At 54.8% G+C, this 17,174-nt stretch overlaps 1 protein-coding gene across 1 annotated transcript in view; it reads left to right on the top strand.

Annotated features, from left to right (window-relative positions):
• LOC134425999 (A.superbus venom factor 1-like) overlaps positions 1–13,733 on the top strand; it is a 28,080-nt gene extending 14,347 nt beyond the window's left edge. Inside the window, exons 20-40 of the mRNA XM_063170993.1 lie at positions 10–149; positions 231–443; positions 1,133–1,199; positions 1,616–1,702; positions 1,787–1,990; positions 3,288–3,363; positions 3,443–3,602; positions 4,329–4,424; positions 4,513–4,663; positions 5,602–5,765; positions 6,166–6,324; positions 7,009–7,159; positions 7,275–7,326; positions 8,230–8,317; positions 8,664–8,750; positions 9,609–9,714; positions 10,462–10,551; positions 11,351–11,437; positions 12,063–12,146; positions 12,408–12,543; positions 13,436–13,733. Of these exons, the coding sequence (XP_063027063.1) occupies positions 10–149; positions 231–443; positions 1,133–1,199; positions 1,616–1,702; positions 1,787–1,990; positions 3,288–3,363; positions 3,443–3,602; positions 4,329–4,424; positions 4,513–4,663; positions 5,602–5,765; positions 6,166–6,324; positions 7,009–7,159; positions 7,275–7,326; positions 8,230–8,317; positions 8,664–8,750; positions 9,609–9,714; positions 10,462–10,551; positions 11,351–11,437; positions 12,063–12,146; positions 12,408–12,543; positions 13,436–13,577 (2,540 nt within the window). The 3' untranslated portion in view covers positions 13,578–13,733. The remainder of the gene's footprint in view (positions 1–9; positions 150–230; positions 444–1,132; positions 1,200–1,615; positions 1,703–1,786; positions 1,991–3,287; positions 3,364–3,442; positions 3,603–4,328; positions 4,425–4,512; positions 4,664–5,601; positions 5,766–6,165; positions 6,325–7,008; positions 7,160–7,274; positions 7,327–8,229; positions 8,318–8,663; positions 8,751–9,608; positions 9,715–10,461; positions 10,552–11,350; positions 11,438–12,062; positions 12,147–12,407; positions 12,544–13,435) is intronic.
• The last annotated feature ends 3,441 nt before the right edge of the window (positions 13,734–17,174 follow it).

Raw genomic sequence — 17,174 nt, 5'->3', positions numbered from 1 at the left:
CAACCCCAGGTCTGTGCGTGGCCACCCCCTACGAGATCACAGTGATGAAGCAGTTCTTCATCGACCTCCGCCTGCCCTACTCAGTGGTGAGGAACGAGCAGGTGGAGATCCGCGCCATCCTCTACAACTACTGGCTGCATGACATCACGGTCAGTTGGGGACATTTTTCTGGGGACACCAAACATCACCCTCTCCAGACCTCAGGGGTGACCTCCTTTGTCAACGTCCAGGTGCGCGTGGAGCTGGTCCACAACCCCGACCTGTGCAGCCCCTCCACGGCCAAGCGGCGCTTCCAGCAGGTGCTGCGGATGAAGGCACAGTCCTCGCGCGCCGTGCCCTTCGTCATCGTCCCCCTCAAGCTCGGCCAGCTGGACATCGAGGTCAAGGCATCCGTCCGTGACCGATTTGTGGGTGACGGGGTCAAGAAGAAGCTCCGAGTGGTGGTGAGTGGCCACCGGTCGCCGTGGTGGTGGTGGTGGCATCTGCATTCTTGAGATGTTCCCAGCATGGTGGCATCAATGGTGGCATCCCAGCATGGCGGCATCCATGATGTTCTCCTTCAGTAGTTGGGTGACCACCATGGGTGGGCCAGGTCCATCACAGCAGAGGGGGGTGGTGGATGGTGGCACGTCCAGTCAGCCGTGGTGGCACCTAGGGGTCAGTGTGTGTGGCCAATTTGGTTTGATTGCATTATTGATTTGGAATTTTTAATCAATATCTTCATTAATCACCTGGATGGGATCAGGCTGACCATGGGATTTAATGTTTCTAATCAAAATCTTCATTGATGATCTGGGTGGTGTCACCAAGGCCAGGATGACCATGGGGCTTGATGCCGTCATTGATTTGATATTTTCAATCAATATCTTCATTGATGATCTCAATAGGGTCACCAAGCTCAGGCTGACCATGGTGGCCACACAATGAAGTTGACCAAGACACAAGAGTGACCTTGGGGTCTCCAGGATCTCAGTGACCTGTGTGACCCGGTGTGGCCTCCTGGGCTGGTCCCCATGTGTCACTGGGGGTACTGGTTTATACTGAGAGGCCTCTCCCAGTGGTCCAGAGGGGTTGGGACGGGGAGGACCCCAGACCCAAGCCCACCCTCACTGCTGGACTCTGCCCTGGACAGCCTGAGGGGAGGCGGCTGGAGAAGACAGTGAAGATTGTGGAGCTGGACCCGCAGGACAAGGGAGTCAGTGAGTGACATCTCTGGGGAGGTCCCATGGTGGCTTTGGGACATTCTGGGGATCAAGGAGGTCTCACGGTGGCTTTGGGACATCTTTGGGGACCAGGGAGGTCCCACAGTGGCTTTGGGACATCTTTGGGGACCATGGTGGTCCCATGGTGGCTTTGGGACGTCTTTGGGGACCAGGAAGGTCCCATGTGGGTTTGGGGCATCTTTTGGAGACCAGGGAGGTTCCACCGTGGGTCTAGGACATCTGGAGGGATCAAGGAGGTACCTCCAAGCTCAGGTTTGGGACAACTTGGAGGACAAGGGACATCCCACCATGGAACTGGGACATCTCAAGGGACAAGTGACACCCTGATGTGGGGTGGGGCTGGGCCACCTCAGGAGAGGATTTGCGGTCACCACATCCACTCCACCCCACAGACGGGGTTCAGGAGGAGCAGGTGAAGGCCGCCGACCTCTCGGACATTGTCCCCAACACCGAGTCAGAGACCAAAGTCAGCATCCAGGGTGAGCACCATGGAGATGACACATGGGGACAACCTGGTTGAGGGGTGGGACATCTTGAGCGTGACACATCCTCTCCTGGCCCAGGCAACCCCGTGTCCATCATCGTGGAGAAGGCCATTGATGGGGCCAAGCTGCAGCACCTGATTGTGACACCAAAGGGCTGTGGGGAGCAGAACATGATCTTCATGACGCCCACGGTCATCGCTGTCCACTACCTGGACAACACCATGCAGTGGGAGACCTTCGGCATTGATCGCCGGGCTGGCGCCATTGAGCTGATCAAGAAAGGTGGGAACGGCCCCAGAATGGAGGGATTGCCTTAAAATGGTGGGAACGGCACCAAAATGGTGGGAACAGCCCCAAAAGTGGTGGGAATGTCCCCAAAGTGGTGGGAACAGCACCGAAAGTAGCGAGAATGTCCTCAGAATAGTGGGAATGGCACCAAAAGTGGTGGGAATGTCCTTAAAATGGTGGGAATGCCATCAAAATAGTGGGAATATCCTCAAAACAGTGGGAACTGCTAGGGATGAGACTGTCCTCAAATGTGGTGGGAATGGCCTCAAAATGGTGGAATGCCCTCAAAATGGTGGTAATTGGCCTCAAAAGTGGTGGGAATGTCCTCAGAAGGGTGGGAATGGCACCAAAAGTGGTGAGAATGTCCTTAAAATAGTGGGAATGTCCTCAAAATGGTGGGAATATCCTCAGAAGGGTGGAACGGATCCAAAATGGTGGGAACAGCACCGAAAGCGGTGGGAGGGTCCCCAAAATGGTGGGAACAGCACCAAAATGGTGGGAATGTACTCAAAATGGTGGAATGTCCTCAAAATGATGGGAACTGCACTGAAAGGGATGGGACTGTCCTCAAAAGTGGTGGGAATGGCCTCAAAAGTGGTGGGAATGTACTCAAAATGGTGGAACGTCCTCAAAATGGTGGGAACAGGCCTGAAAGGCGTGGAAATGGCTCTTAAAGGCATGGGAACAGCTCCAAAATGGTGGGAACATCCTCAAAATGGTGGGAACAGCTTCAAAAGGGGTGGGAATGGCCCCAAAATGGTGTCAACAGCCTCAAAAATGGTGGAAATGTTCTCAAAAGGGGTAGGAATGTCCCTTGGTGTCTGCTCTCGGGTCACAGAAGGTTCCTGTCATCTGAGGTGGTACAGAAGGTTGCTCCTCTGGAGGTGACCTGGGTTGGGTGATGCCAGTTTGGGGTTTCCAGAGTTACTGGTGCACTGGGAGGGGCTCCAGAGCGGGTTGGTGTCCTGAGGGTTCCTCAGCTTGGGTGGGTGCTCTTTGTGTTGGCCAGTGGTTGGAGGACATTGGTGGCCTGAAGCCCACCCAAGCCACCCCTCATGTTGACCAACGGTTGGAGAACATTGATGGCCTGAGGCCACCCCTCATGTTGACCAACAGTTGGAGGACATTGGTGGCCTGGAGCCACCGACTGCCACCACTTGCATTGACCAGTGGTTGGAGAACATTGGTGGCCTGAGGCCACCCCTCATGTTGACCAACGGTTGGAAGACATTGGTGGCCTGAAGCCCACCCAGGCCACCCCTCACGTTGACCAACGGCCATCTCCTCACAGGTTACACCCAGCAGTTGGCCTTCCGCAAGCCCGACAGTTCATACGCCGCCTTCCTCGATCGCCCCTCCAGCACCTGGTGAGGGACCTGCTGCCACCACCACCACCCAGCCCAGGTGACAGGGACAGGTGTGACCCTCAGGTGTCCCCATCTCCAGGTTGACCGCCTACGTGGTGAAGGTGTTCGCCATGGCCAGGAAGCTGACAGACATCGAGCACGGTGAGATCTGCGGCCCCATCAAGTGGCTCATCCTCAACAAGCAGAAGCCAGACGGGGTCTTCCAGGAGGACGCACCTGTCATCCATAAGGGGATGATGGTAAGGGGACACCTCAACCATGTCAGTGCTGGTGGCCGAAGCTTGGGGCATTTTGGGTGGAGGATGGGAGGTTTTGTGTGGGTTTTGGGTGAAGGTCTGGTGAACTTTGGATGTTCCTTGGATGTTCCTTGGGTGTATGTCAGGTGAACCTCAGGAATTCTTTGAGTGTTCCTTGGTTGAAGTTTGGGTGGGTTTTGGGTGTTCCTTGCCTGGAGGTCAAGTGTTCCTTAGATGGTTTTCGGGTGTTCCTTGGACCTTCCTGGGATGAAGGTCAGGGGAAGGTCAAACATTCCTTGGGTGTTCCTTGGGTGTCCCTTGGGTGAAGTCTGGATGCCCATTTGGTGTCCCTTGGGTGTCCCTTGAGTGTCCCTTGAGTGTCCCTTGGATGTTTCTCATAAAAAGGTCAGGTGAAGGTCAGATATTCTTTGGGTGTCCCTTGTGTGACATTTGAGTGTCCATTGGATGTCCCTTGACTGTCCCTTGGGTGTTCCTCACCTAAAGGTCAGATGAAGGTCAAATATTCTTTGAATGTCCCTTGAGTATCCCTTGGGTGTTCCTCACATGAAGGTCAGATACTGTTTGGATGTCCCTCGGGTGACATTTGAATGTCCCTTGGCTGTCTCTCAGATTGGTCAAGGACAGATCTTTGGAATAAGCTGCTGGTGGACCACCAAATGTTTGGAAAACCCTGATCCCGAGATTTTTTCCCTCTTTTTCATCCCACAGGGAGGCTACCAAGGTGCTGAGCCCGAGGTGTCCCTCACCGCCTTCGTCCTCATCGCCCTGGAGGAGGCACGGGGCATCTGCAAGGACCACATCAATGTGAGTGACCCCACAGGTGACATTCCTGAGGTTCCAGACCATTATGAAAGCCACCTGAGATGCCAAATTCTCCATCCTTGGTTCCCAGAGCTTGGATGACAGCATCAACAAGGCCACCGGGTTCCTGGCGCGGCGCTATGAGGGACTGGCCCGGCCCTACACAGTGGCCCTGGCGTCCTACGCGCTGGCCCTGGCCGGGAAGCTCAAGAGTGAGAGGATCCTCATGAGGTTCTCCAAAGGTGACATCTCAACAGGGGTCAAAATTGGGGTGAAAGGAGGTGAATTTGGGTTCTCATGAGGTTCTCCAAAGGTGGCATCTTAAGAGGGGTCAAACCGGGGTGAAAGGAGGTGGGTTTGGGTCTTCAGGAGGTTCTTCAAAGGTGATGCCTTAGCAGGTGAAAATTGGCACCAGGAAAATTGGTTTTGGATCTTCAGGAGGTTCTCCAAAGATGACACCAAACCTGGGGTGGAAATTGGTCAAAATTGAGGTGAAGGGAGGTGGGTTTGGGTTCTCATGAGGTTCTCCAAAGGTGATATTTCAAGAGGGGTCAAATTGGGATGAAAGGAGGTGGGTTTGGGTTCTCATGAGGTTATCCAAAGGGGTCAAAATTGGCATCAGGAAAACTGGTTTTGTGTCTTCAGGAGGTTCTCCAAAGATGACACCAAACTTGGGGTGGAAATTGGGGTGAGGGGAGGTAGTTTCACCTGGGAGATGCAATTTGAGCTGAAAGGAGATGGTTTGGGATCATCATGAGGTTCATCAAAGGTGACATCTCCCCTTGGTGTGGAAAGGGTTGGAATTTAGGGTCAGGAGAGGTGGTTTTGGGTCGTCACAAGGTTCTCCAAAGTTGGTTTTGTGTTCTCCTAAGGTTTTCGAAGGTGACACCTCACCTTGGGGTTAAAAGGGATGAAACTGGGGTAAGAGGAGGCGGTTCTGGGTTCTCACAAGGCTCTCCAAATCTGGTTTTGGGTTCTCCTGAGGGTCTCCAACCTCACCTTGGGGTTAAAAGGGATGAAACTGGGATCAGAGGAGGTAGGTTTGGGTCCTCCTGAGGTTCTCCAGAAGTGGTTTAGGACCCTCCTGAGATAATGCCTCACCCGGGGCTGTAATTTGTGGCCGGGCTGAGGTGGCCATGGGGGTCCCTGGTGGCTGAAGGTGTCTCTGATGTCCCCACAGGTGGGGCCAGCTGGGAGGAGCACAACGCCCGCACCTACAACATTGAGGGCACGTCCTATGCACTGCTGGCCCTGGTGCAGATGAAGAAGTCCGAGCTGGCCAGGCCAGTGGTCCAGTGGCTGGCCCAGCAGAACTACTATGGAGAGACCTACGGCTCCACCCAGGTGGGACATGGGACAGCCCCGGCCATGCGCAGGGACATCCCTGGGACACCTGGTGGCGCTGGGGTTGACAGGGATGGGCGTTGTCATTTTGGGGACATCTTGGGTGGCACAGGAGCCAAAGGTCACTCAGAAGAGTTTGGGCGTGCTCCAGGTGATGTCTCCAAGCTCTGTTGACACGGGTGTCCCCTCAAGGTTACTCAGAAGGTCTTGTGGGTTCTCCACCAGTGTCTCCAAGCCATGGTGACCCTGATGTCCCCTCAGGCCACACAGGAGAACTTGTGTGTTCTCCATCAGGGTCCCCAAACCCTGGTTACCCCAGTTTCCCCTCAGGCCACCCCGGAGCCCTTGTGGGATCTCCACCCAGTGTCCCCAAGCCCTAGTGACACCAGTGTCCCCTCAGGCCACCATCCTCGTGTTCCAAGCACTGGCCCAGTACCAGGTGGCTGCGCAGGCCCAGGAGCAGCTGGAGCTGGATGTGTCGGTGCTGCTGCCGCGCCGCGCCAGCCCCGTCAAATACCGCATCGAGAACCGCAACGCGCTGGTGGTGCGCTCCGCCGAGGTACCTGTCCTTGTCATCTGTCCTTGTCACTGGCACCTGTCACCTGTCCCTGGCATTGTCACCTGACACTGTCATCTCTGGGTCTCCTCGTGGGATAATCCCATCCCATGACTATGGCCACCATTGTCCTTGTCCCTTCCATGTCCCCTCCTGTCACCTCTGTATCCTCTCCAGGCTTGGAATGCCCCAGGCTGGCCTTGTCCCCTCCCCTGCTGTGACCTGCAATGTCCTTGTCACCTCTCTGTCCTCCTGATCTCCGCGTCCCCTCCGTGTCCTTCAATGTCCCTGTCCCCTCTATCTCTGCAGCGCTGCCACCCCTTCTGTGTCCTGCCTGTCCTGTCCATGTCCCCACACGCCCCTGCACCTCTGCTTGTCCCTCCTTGGGACATCTCCTGTCCCTTCCCAATGTCCCCTGTCCCCTTCCCAATGTCACCTGTAGCTTCCCAATATCCCCTGTCCCTCCTGGGGACATCCATTGTTCCTTCCCACTGTCCCCTGTCCCCTTCCCAATGTCACCTGTCCCCTCCCAATGTCCCCTGTCCCTCCTGGGGACATCCTCTCTCCCTTCCCAATGTCCCCTCAGACCAAGGGCGGAGGGCGTGGGCAAGGGGACAACGACAGTGGTGACCATGTACCACGTCCCCAATGTCCCCAGCGTCCCCACTGTCCCCACTGTCCCCTCAGACAAAGCACAACGAGGACTTCACGGTCAAGGCGGAGGGCATGGGCAAGGGGACAATGACAGTGGTGACTGTGTACCACGCCAGGGTCCCTGAGAGGGAGGACAAGTGTGACAAGTTCAACCTGACTGTGGATGTGCAGGAGGTCAACAAGGGTGGGTCCCCAACTGTCCCCTCCCTGTCCTCGCAATTTCACCACCATCCCCTCCCCATGTTCCCTCTGTGAGTACCTCGTGTCACCTTCAATGTCACCTCTGTGTCCCCACCCAGGCAGGGAAGAGGAGGACATCATCAGGACAGTCAAGATCAACATCTGCACCAGGTGGGGACATTGGGGATGTTGGGGACACTGGGGACACTGGGGACATTGGAGACAGTGGGGACAGGGAGAAGGGGAGGGAGGGACATTGGGGACAAGGAAGAAAATGGGGACATTGGGGACATCAGGGACAGGGGGACAGTGGAGACATCCAAGAAAATGGGGACACTGGGGACAGGAACAGCAGGGAAAGGATGGGAACGTTGGGGACATTGGGGACAGGATGGGGAATGGGGACACAGGGGACATTGGGCACACTGGGGACATTTGGGACACTGGGGATAACTGAGACAGAGAAGAGGTGTTGGGGACAGGGACACTGGGGAAAGGATGGGGACAGCAGGGACATTGGGGACAGTGGGGACACTGGGGACATCAGAGACAGGGAGAAGGGGCGGGAGGGACATTGGGAACAAGGAGGAAAATGGGGACATTGGGGACATTGGTGACAAGGAGTAAAATGGGGATATTAGGGACAGGGAGGAAAATGGGGACGTTGGGGACAGGGACAGCAGGGAAAGGATGGCGACGCTGGGGACACTGGGGACATTGGGGACATTGGAGACACTGGGGACAACAGAGACAGAGAGGCGGTGTTGGGGACAGGGACACCAGAGAGAGGATGGAGATATTGAGGACAACATGGGAACATTGGGGAGATAGTGGGGACATTGGGGGCAGGAATATCAGGGAAAGGATGGGGACATTGGGGACAGTGAGGACAGGATGGGGAGGGGGATGAAGGGACATTGGGGACATTGGGGACACTAGAGACAAGGATGGGGGACACTGGGGACAAAAAGCACTCACCTTGTCCCATGGGGGTGTTGGGGACATCAGGGAGGGGACGCTGGGGACACTGCAGGGGTGGGGACAGGCGGGGTGGCCTCAGCTGTGTCCCCACAGGTACCTGGACACCGTGGATGCCACCATGTCCATCCTGGACGTGTCCATGCTCACAGGATTCACACCGGATGTGCAGGACCTCAGGAGGGTCAGTGTGGGGACATGAGAACACTGTGGGGACACCAGGGGGACATGGGGACACTGCGGGGACATGGGGACAGCAGGGGACAGCAGGGGACATTGCGGCACCGGGGGGTGGGGGGGGGAGACGACAACACACGACATGGGGACACTCAATGTCACACTGTCCCAAGTGTCACGCTGTCCCCGTTGTCCTCCATGCCCGATGTCACTCTGTCCCTGATGTCACTCTGTCCCCATTGTTCCTGGTGTCACACTGTCCCCACTGCCCCCAGTGTCACTCTGTCTCCGCTGTCATCAGTGTCACTCTGTCCCAAATTTCCCCAATGTCACTGTGTCCCCGCTGTCCCCAGCTGTCCGAGGGTGTGGACAGGTACATCTCCAAGTTTGAGCTGGACCAGGACAAAGAGCGGAGCAATGTCGTCATTTACCTGGACAAGGTGGGGACACTGGGGACACTGGGGCCACGGGGGTGGGGACAGGACTGGGGTGATGACAGAGACAAGATGGGACAAAGGCAGGATGGTATGGGGACAGGGACAGGGACAGGGAGAAGGTGGGACAGAGGTGGGGACAGGATGGGACAGGGACCAAGGTGGATTGGGGACATGAGCAGGGACAGGAGGGTGACAGTCGTGATGATGAAGGTGGGGACACGGGGGACACTGGGGACAGGAGGGACACGGGGACAAGATGGGACAGGAATGTGAGAGGACAGGAATGGGGACAGGGACAGGACAGGAACAGGGATCAGGATGGAGTTGGGGACATGGGCAGGGACAGGAAGGGGACAGGGCTGTGACAGGGACACAGCTGGGGACAAGGGTGGTGACAGCAACAGTCTCAAGGTGGTGACAAGGACAGGGATGGGTGGGGACAGCATGGGGACATGGCAGGGGACAGGACCGAGTGTGTTGTGGAGGTGACTCACAGCCTGTCTGAGTGCCACCCCCATGTCCCCTCTCCCTGTTCCCTGTCCCCATCCCTGTCCCCTGTCCCCCCATGCTGTCCCTGTTCCCGTGCTGTCCCTGTTCCCATGCTGTCCCTGTCCCCGTGTTGTCCTTGTCCTCATGCTGTCCCATGTCCCTGTTCCCGTGCTGTCTCTGTGCTGTTCCCTGTCCTCATCCCTGTCCCTGTCCCCGTGCTGTCCCCTGTCCCTGTGCTGTCCTTGTGCTGTCCCCGTGCTGATCCCTGTCCCTTGTCCCTGTCCCTGTCCCCGTGCTGTCCCCTGTCCCTGTCCCTGTCCCCCTGCTGTCCCCTGTCCCTTGTCCCTGTCTCTGTCCCCGTGCTGTCCCCAGGTGTCACACAGGGCCCAGGAGTGTTTCGCCTTCAAGGCCCACCAGAGGTTCCAGGTGGGGCTGATCCAGCCAGCGGCCGTCAGCATCTACAGCTACTACAGCATAGGTGTGTCATTGTCATTGTCATTGTCACTGTCACTCTCACTCTCACTGTGTCATTGTCATTGTCATTGTCACTGTCACTGTGTCACTGTGTCACTGTCATTGTCATTGTCACTGTCACTGTGTCACTGTGTCACTGTCACTGTCATTGTCACTGTCACTGTCACTGTGTCACTGTCACTGTCATTGTCATTGTCACTGTGTCACTGTCTACAGCTACTACAGCATCAGTGTGTCACTGTCATTGTCACTGTCATTGTCATTGTCCCCTCTGTCATTGTCCCTGTCACTGTCACTGTCACTGTCCCCTCTGTCACTTCTCTCACTGTCACTGTCACTGTCACTGTCCCCTCCCTGTCACTATCACTGTCACTGTCCCCTCTGTCCCCATCCCTGTCCCCTATCCTTGTCCCTGTCTCCATCCTTGTCCCTGTCTCCATCCTTGTCCCTGTCCCTGACCCCTGTCCCCTGTCCCACTCCTCTGTGCCCTGTCCCCTCCCCGTCCTCACCCCATCCCTGTCCCTGTCCCTGTCCCTAGTGCCACCCAGGTCACCTGGGTTACCTCTGTCACCTGTGTCCCAATCTCCTTGTGTCTCCCTGGCTGATGTCCCCTGCTGTCTCCCCTGCTGTCCCCACTGTCCCCCACTGTCCCCTGATGTTCCCGTGTCCCCTAACATCCCCAGCTGTCTCCACATCCCCTGTTGTCCCCAGCAGTCCCCAGCTGTCCCCTGATGTCCCCGTGTCCCTGCAGACGATCGCTGCACCCGGTTCTACCACCCGGACAAGGAGGGAGGGAAACTGAACAAGATCTGCCAGGGGGACGTTTGTCGCTGCGCTGAAGGTGACACGGGGACACGTGGACACAGGGACATGGGGACAGGGTGGGACATGTCATGACCATGATGGGGACATGTCCTGGCCATGGTGGGACATGTTGATGTGATGAGACACTTTATGGCCAGGGTGGGACACATCATGCACATGGTGGGACACATCAATGATGAGATATCACATGTCACCATGATGGGAACGTGTCATGGCCATGGTGGAGACATGTCCTGGTCATGGTGGGACACATTGATGTGATGGGACACTTCATGGCCCTGATGGGGACACGTCATGGGCATGGTAAGGACATGTCATGGTCATGGTGGGACACATTAACGATGAGATGTCACATGTCACCATGATGGGGACATGTCATGGTGGGACACGTTGATGTGACATGGACATGGTGGGACACGTCATGGGCATGGTAAGGACATGTCATGGTCATGGTGGGACACATCAATAATGAGATGTCACATGTCACCATGGTGGGGATATACCCTGGCCATGATGGGACACATCACGGCCATGATGGGGACACGTTCCTGCTGTGGTAGGACACGTCATGACCCTGGCTGGGACACATCATTGATGAGATGTCATATGTCATGACTCTGATGGGGACATGTCCCTGCCAGGGTTGACCTTGTCCTGGCTGTGTCCCCGTGATGTCCCCGTGATGTCCCCATGATGTCCCTGTGATACCCTCATGATGTCTCCATGATGTTCCCGTGATGTCCCCACAATGTCCCTGCGATATCCCCATGATGTCCCCGTGATGTCCTCGTGATGTCCCCACAATGTCCCCACAGAGAGCTGCTTCAAGCATCAGGAGGAGCCTGGGGACATCACCGTCAACCAACGCATCGAGCGCGCCTGCGAGCCTGGGGTGGACTTCGGTGGGAAATGGGGACACTGGGGACATTGCGGGCATTGAGGACATTGAGGGCATTTGGGACATTGGGGACATTGGGGACAATGGCAACATCTGGGACACTGGGGAATTGGAGACTTGGGGAATTGGAAGAATTGGGGAATTGGAAGAATTGGAGACATCAGGGACATCGGGGACATTGGGAGCAATGGGGACCTCAGGGACGTTGGGGACAATGGGGAAAATGGGGACATTGGGGACAATGGAGGCAATGGGGACAATGGGGCATTGGGGACATTGGGGACAATGGGGCATTGGGGGCAATGGAGACATTGGGGACATTGGGGACATCGGGGACGTTGGGGACACTGAGAGCATTGGGGACATCAGAGATGTTGGGGACAATGTGGATATTGGGGGGCAACGGGAACATTGGGGACCTTGGGGACAATGGGGACATTGGGGCATTGGAGACATTGAGGCCATTGGGGACAATGGGGACATGGGGTGATATGGGGTCATGGCAGGTGGCGTTAGGGACATTGGGGACTTGGTGGGGGCAGGGAGGGATACGGTGGGAACAGGGGACACAGAAGGGCCACCCTGGCAGGGGTGACTGTCCCCATTGTCCCCAATGTGTCCCCTGGCAGTGTACAAGGTGAGGGTGGTGGCACAGGAGGAGACCCCAACCTACGACAATTACATCATGGAGGTCCTGTCGGTCATCAAGATGGGTACGGCCACCTCGGGGGGGACAAGGCCACCACAGGGGGGACAAGGCCATCATGGGGGGACATAGCCATCATGGGTGCACATGGAAGGAGGACAAGGTCACCTCAAACGAGGTGACATGGTCACCTCAGGGGGACACAAGGCCACCATAGAGTGGCCAAGGCCACGGTGACACAATGCCATGGTGACACGGTGCCACGATGCCATGGTACCATGGTGACACGGTGCCAAAGTGACACGGTGACATGGTAACACTGTGACAGGCACAGACGAGGACCCGGCCGGCAGCAACAGGACCTTTGTGAGCCACCAGCAATGCAGGGAGACCCTGAGGCTGCAGAGAGGAGAGGACTACCTGGTCTGGGGACAGGCCAGCGACCTCTGGGCCAGCGGCAGACAGTAGGACATGGTCCCCACTGTCCCCTGGGTCCCCATTGGCCACACTGGCCCCATTGGCCCTATTGCCCCTAAATCCCCATTTTCCCTATTGTCCCCATTGTCCCCTGAATTCCGGATGTCCCTATTGTCCCATTGTCCCCACTGTCCCCATTCTACCCACTGTCCTCACTGTCCCCACTGTTCCCACTGTCCCCATTGCCTCTCTATCCCCATTGTCCCCACTGTCCCCATGTCTATCCCTACTGTCCCCATGTCCCCCTGGCTGTCCCTGTGTCCCCAGCTGTCCCCGTGTCCCCAGCTGTCCCATGTCCCCAGCTGTCCCCTGTGTCCCCAGGTACAAGTACCTGATCAGGAAGGACACCTGGCTGGAGGAGTGGCCCTCGGAGACCACCTCTATATCCCCACTGTCCCCACTGTCCCCTATGTCCCCACTGTCCCCATGTCCCCATTGTCTCCACTGTCTCTATATCCCCATTGTCTCAATTGTCCCCTATATCCCCATATATCCCCATGTCCCCCTGGCTGTCCCCATGTCCCCAGCTGTCTCCTGTCTCCCCATTGCCCCCTATATCCCCATGTGTCCCCATTGCCCCCATTATCTCCACTGTCCCCATTGTCCCTATTGTACCCATTGTCTCTATATCTCCATTACCCATAAATCCCCATTTCTCCCATGTCCCCATTATCCCCATTGTCCCCACTGTCCCCATGTCCTCCTGTCTGTCCCCACATCCCCAGCTGATCCCGTGTCCCCAGGTACAGGTACCTGATCAGGAAGGACACCTGGCTGGAGGAGTGGCCCTCGGAGGCCACCCCTATATCCCCACTGTCCCCACTGTCCCCATGTCCCCCTGTCTCTCCCCGTGTCCCCAGCTGTCCCCTGTGTCCCCAGGTACAGATACCTGATCGGGAAGGACACCTGGCTGGAGGAGTGGCCCTCGGAGGCCGCATGCCAGGACGCGTTGCTCCAGCAGCGCTGCCAGGACTTCGTCGAGTTCTCTGAGTCCATGACGTTCTTCGGCTGTCCCAGCTGAGTCCCCGAGATGCCACCACCCTGGAGTGCCACCACCCTGGGGTATCATCAACCCGCCGGTGGCACCCAGTGCTGGGGTATCACTGCTCTACTCCTGTTGTTTTTTGTCCCCTCATGGTTTTTTGGGTTTTTGGTTAAAAAAGTAATTTCTCAGCAATTGGCTTTGGTGTCCTTGAAGGGGGGACATGTGGGGGGGAGTGGGGACATCAGAGAGGACATGGGAACATGAGAGGGGATATGGGGACTTCAGAGGGGTCATGGGGATATGGTAAGGGACATGGGGACACCATAGAGGACATGGGGACATCATAGGGGATGTGGGGACACCACAGGGGACATGGGGACATCATAGAGGTCATGTGGACACCACAGGGGTCATGGGGACATCATAAGGGACATGGGGACACCACAGAGTTCATGGGGACATGGTAGGGAACATGGGGATATCATAAGGGACATGGGGACATCATAAAGGACATGGGGACACCACAGAGGACATGAGGACATCACAGGGGTCACCCCAGAGACACTTTTGGCTTTTTCACCCCAGAGACACTTTTGGCTGGCTGGGTGTGTGGTATTTCACCCCACAGACACTTTTGGCCAGCTAGGTGCTGCAGCTGGGCATGTGGAGACAAGTCCAGGCATGCAGGAGCTCGGGTGGTGCTGGGATGGAACTTCCCACCATAACAGGGTCTGCTCCTCAGTTTACTTCTGCTAGAGAAGCTTTAAGGTGATGGTGAAGGAAAGGAGCCGGTTCTGATGGAGGGTTTGGATCCAGAGCTTTATTCTGGCCCACTATCCAGCAACAGCTCCAACAGAACTCCCTGACCCCGTGGTTGCTGTTCATTTTAACCCCAGGGAGAAGGGCAGGGAAGGGGTAGGGATCCCACTAACCAGGTACAGGAGGGGAGGTCTCAAGGGACGAAGGATACCTGGAAGGCCCAATGCCCAGGGGTAGAGGGCATCCTTTGGATCTGCCAATCACTCGACGCCCTGCTGGAATTCCAGGATTGACAGACAGTGCTAGGAGGGGACAAGAGAGGGGGAAGAAGAGGTGACTGACACACCTGGCAGGGAATTATCAGGGGAGGGACCCAAGGTTCTGAGATAAACCCTGAAATCACAACGCAACACTGAGGGGCTTGTGGTGTCCTTGTCCTCCATCTCTGTGCTCCAGGCGATCTCAGGGTGTTCTCCAGGCTGGGAACAGCCAAAGCAGCTGCAGGATTTTGGGCATGGACTCTGCAGGAAGTTTTGTGTCTCTGCTTTGGTGCCGTGTCTGGTATTCCGGGTCCTTGGCATGTGCAATTTCCCAGAGCTGGTGATGGGAAAAGCTGGGTTTAGGTGGGAAAAGTCGGGTTTAGGTAGGAAAAGTTGGATTTAGATGGGAAGAGATGGGTTTAGGTGGGAAGAGACAGGTTTAGGTGGGAAGAGAAGGGTTTAGATGGGAAAACCCGGGGTTAGGTGGGAAGAGCCGAGTTTGGGTGTTGCTTTCGGACAGTGGGTAAAACATTGGGAATTCTGCTTCTGGCAGAGGTTCTGCAGCTTCTACAGAAATTCCCCTTTGTGCTGCCCTGTAGCAGCGTGCAGCTACAATGATGAGATTGTGTCCAGGGAGGCCACAGCTGACAGCAGGAGAAACAGACAAGACAAACTCCTTCGTTGTTTAGCACAGGACTCCATTTTATTTCCCCCCCCATCCCGTGCTGTGGTAGTGGGGGCAGGAGGCGGAGGCCTGGGAGCCTGAGCAGAGCCCCAGAGAGCTGAGAGCAGAGAGAAAAAAGAACAAAGCAGCCCCACGGTAGGGGTTTTATCAGGTGTCCATGGGAGGAGCCTTAGTGTCAGATTACAGCCTCCTCAGAACAGGAAAGCTCCACACTGCCCTGGATGAATCCATGTCTTGGCTTGAAAAGATAGGAATCTGCTAATGGGAAATGGAAAATGTAAACTTCTTTCCTCTGAATTATTATGATTTTGACATTAAGAGGCTCTCAGGGAAAGATATGGGAAAAAGAATAAAAAGTTCTTTCCTAGGAAAATTAAAAATACAAATGCAATAGTGCAAACAGAAAAAAAACACTGACAGAGTCAGAATCCAACCTGGCACCTTGTTGGTCAGGGTGTTGTCAGCAGTCTGATTAAATGGTGGCTGCAGTCCTCCTGGACTGACAGATGTGGTTCTGTTGAGCAATGATCCTGTTGAAGGCTGTACTTTTCCTCTGAAGATCCAGTGGTGTTGTAGATGGGGCTGGTCTTCCTTTAAGAATCCATTAGAGAAAAAAGCTGCTCCTCTGGGAATCCAGTGGGAAAGGTTGGCTGTGGACTTCCAAATCTCTGATTATATCCAGGTAGGAATGCTTGTTTCCTCCCTCTGGGCAGAGCTTCTCACAATGGAATGATGTCATTTTTATCAGTCATGCAGTGAGATTCAATGGTCCATTAACAGAAGATATCTCCATGGAGGGAGGATTAGTTGTGGAAGAAATAAAGAAAACTGCCCAATTAACAGGCAATAACTGCCCCACCTCTAACTGACAGGAATAGAATACACACACCCATTTCCCACCTAAGACATTTTCCACCCTTTATTCTATTTCCATCTGCATCACAATGAAATCTTACACACAGCTCTCACTTAAAACTAGATTTTCCTGTGGTACATAATGGGCTTCTCCATCTTTGTGCATTACCCACCAAGTGTAACCAGTAGAGCATAAACAATCCCACAGATGAGTTTGTCCTTGCCTGAGGTAGGATGAATCCAAACAGTCTTTCCTAAAATACCTTTCATGTGTACCACAGGGACTTAATCTCCATCCACTGTGTGCAGGGGTTCAGACTGGGCAGGACCAGCTCAATTGATGAACCCTCAGGTGTTGATCATCCAGGTGACTTTTGCTAAGTTCCTTTCCCAGTTTCTAAAAATTCCTCTGCCAAGTAGGGAAAGTCTTCAGGGAAGTCTTAAGTAGTCCATTGCACCGTTCAACTTTCCCAGCAGCTGGTGCATGATAAGGGATATGATCTATCCATTCAATACCATTTGTCTGCCCCAGGTGTTTGTCAGGCCGTTTTTGAAATGGCTCCCACTGTCCGAGTCGATTCTCTCAGGGGTGCCATGTCTCCACAGGATTTGCTTTTCCAGGCCCAGGATGGTGTTCCAGGCAGTGGTGTGAAGCACAGGGTGAGTCTTCAGCTGTCCAGTGGTGGCTTCCACCTATTGTGAGTTGGGGGTTATGTATAAATTGTGAATGGGATGGGATTGTTTGGAACATGTTTGGAGTTGTCTTATTTTTTAGTATTAGTTTTATTATATGTTCATGATAATGGGAAGATGCTATTAGTTTACATCTTGGGTAGCAGACTAAGAACTTAATGTTACAATTTACTTTAAAAGTTTTTTGACTAATTACACGAAGTAAAAGTATATGACAGTAGTTCTACCTACTATAAGTGTACATATTTTTGGTAAAAAAAAGGTTTGTTTATTTTGAATACATACTCCCTTGTAAGTTTTAAAATACAATGTATAGAGCTTTATTATTAAGCTTAGAACTTCTTAATATTTTGTTAGATTTTTTTGTAGCTTAGGGAGTTA

The sequence above is a fragment of the Melospiza melodia genome, chromosome 17, assembly GCF_035770615.1.
Source record: "Melospiza melodia melodia isolate bMelMel2 chromosome 17, bMelMel2.pri, whole genome shotgun sequence".
Lineage (NCBI taxonomy): Eukaryota > Metazoa > Chordata > Aves > Passeriformes > Passerellidae > Melospiza > Melospiza melodia.
This window is presented reverse-complemented; position numbering and strand designations above follow the sequence as displayed.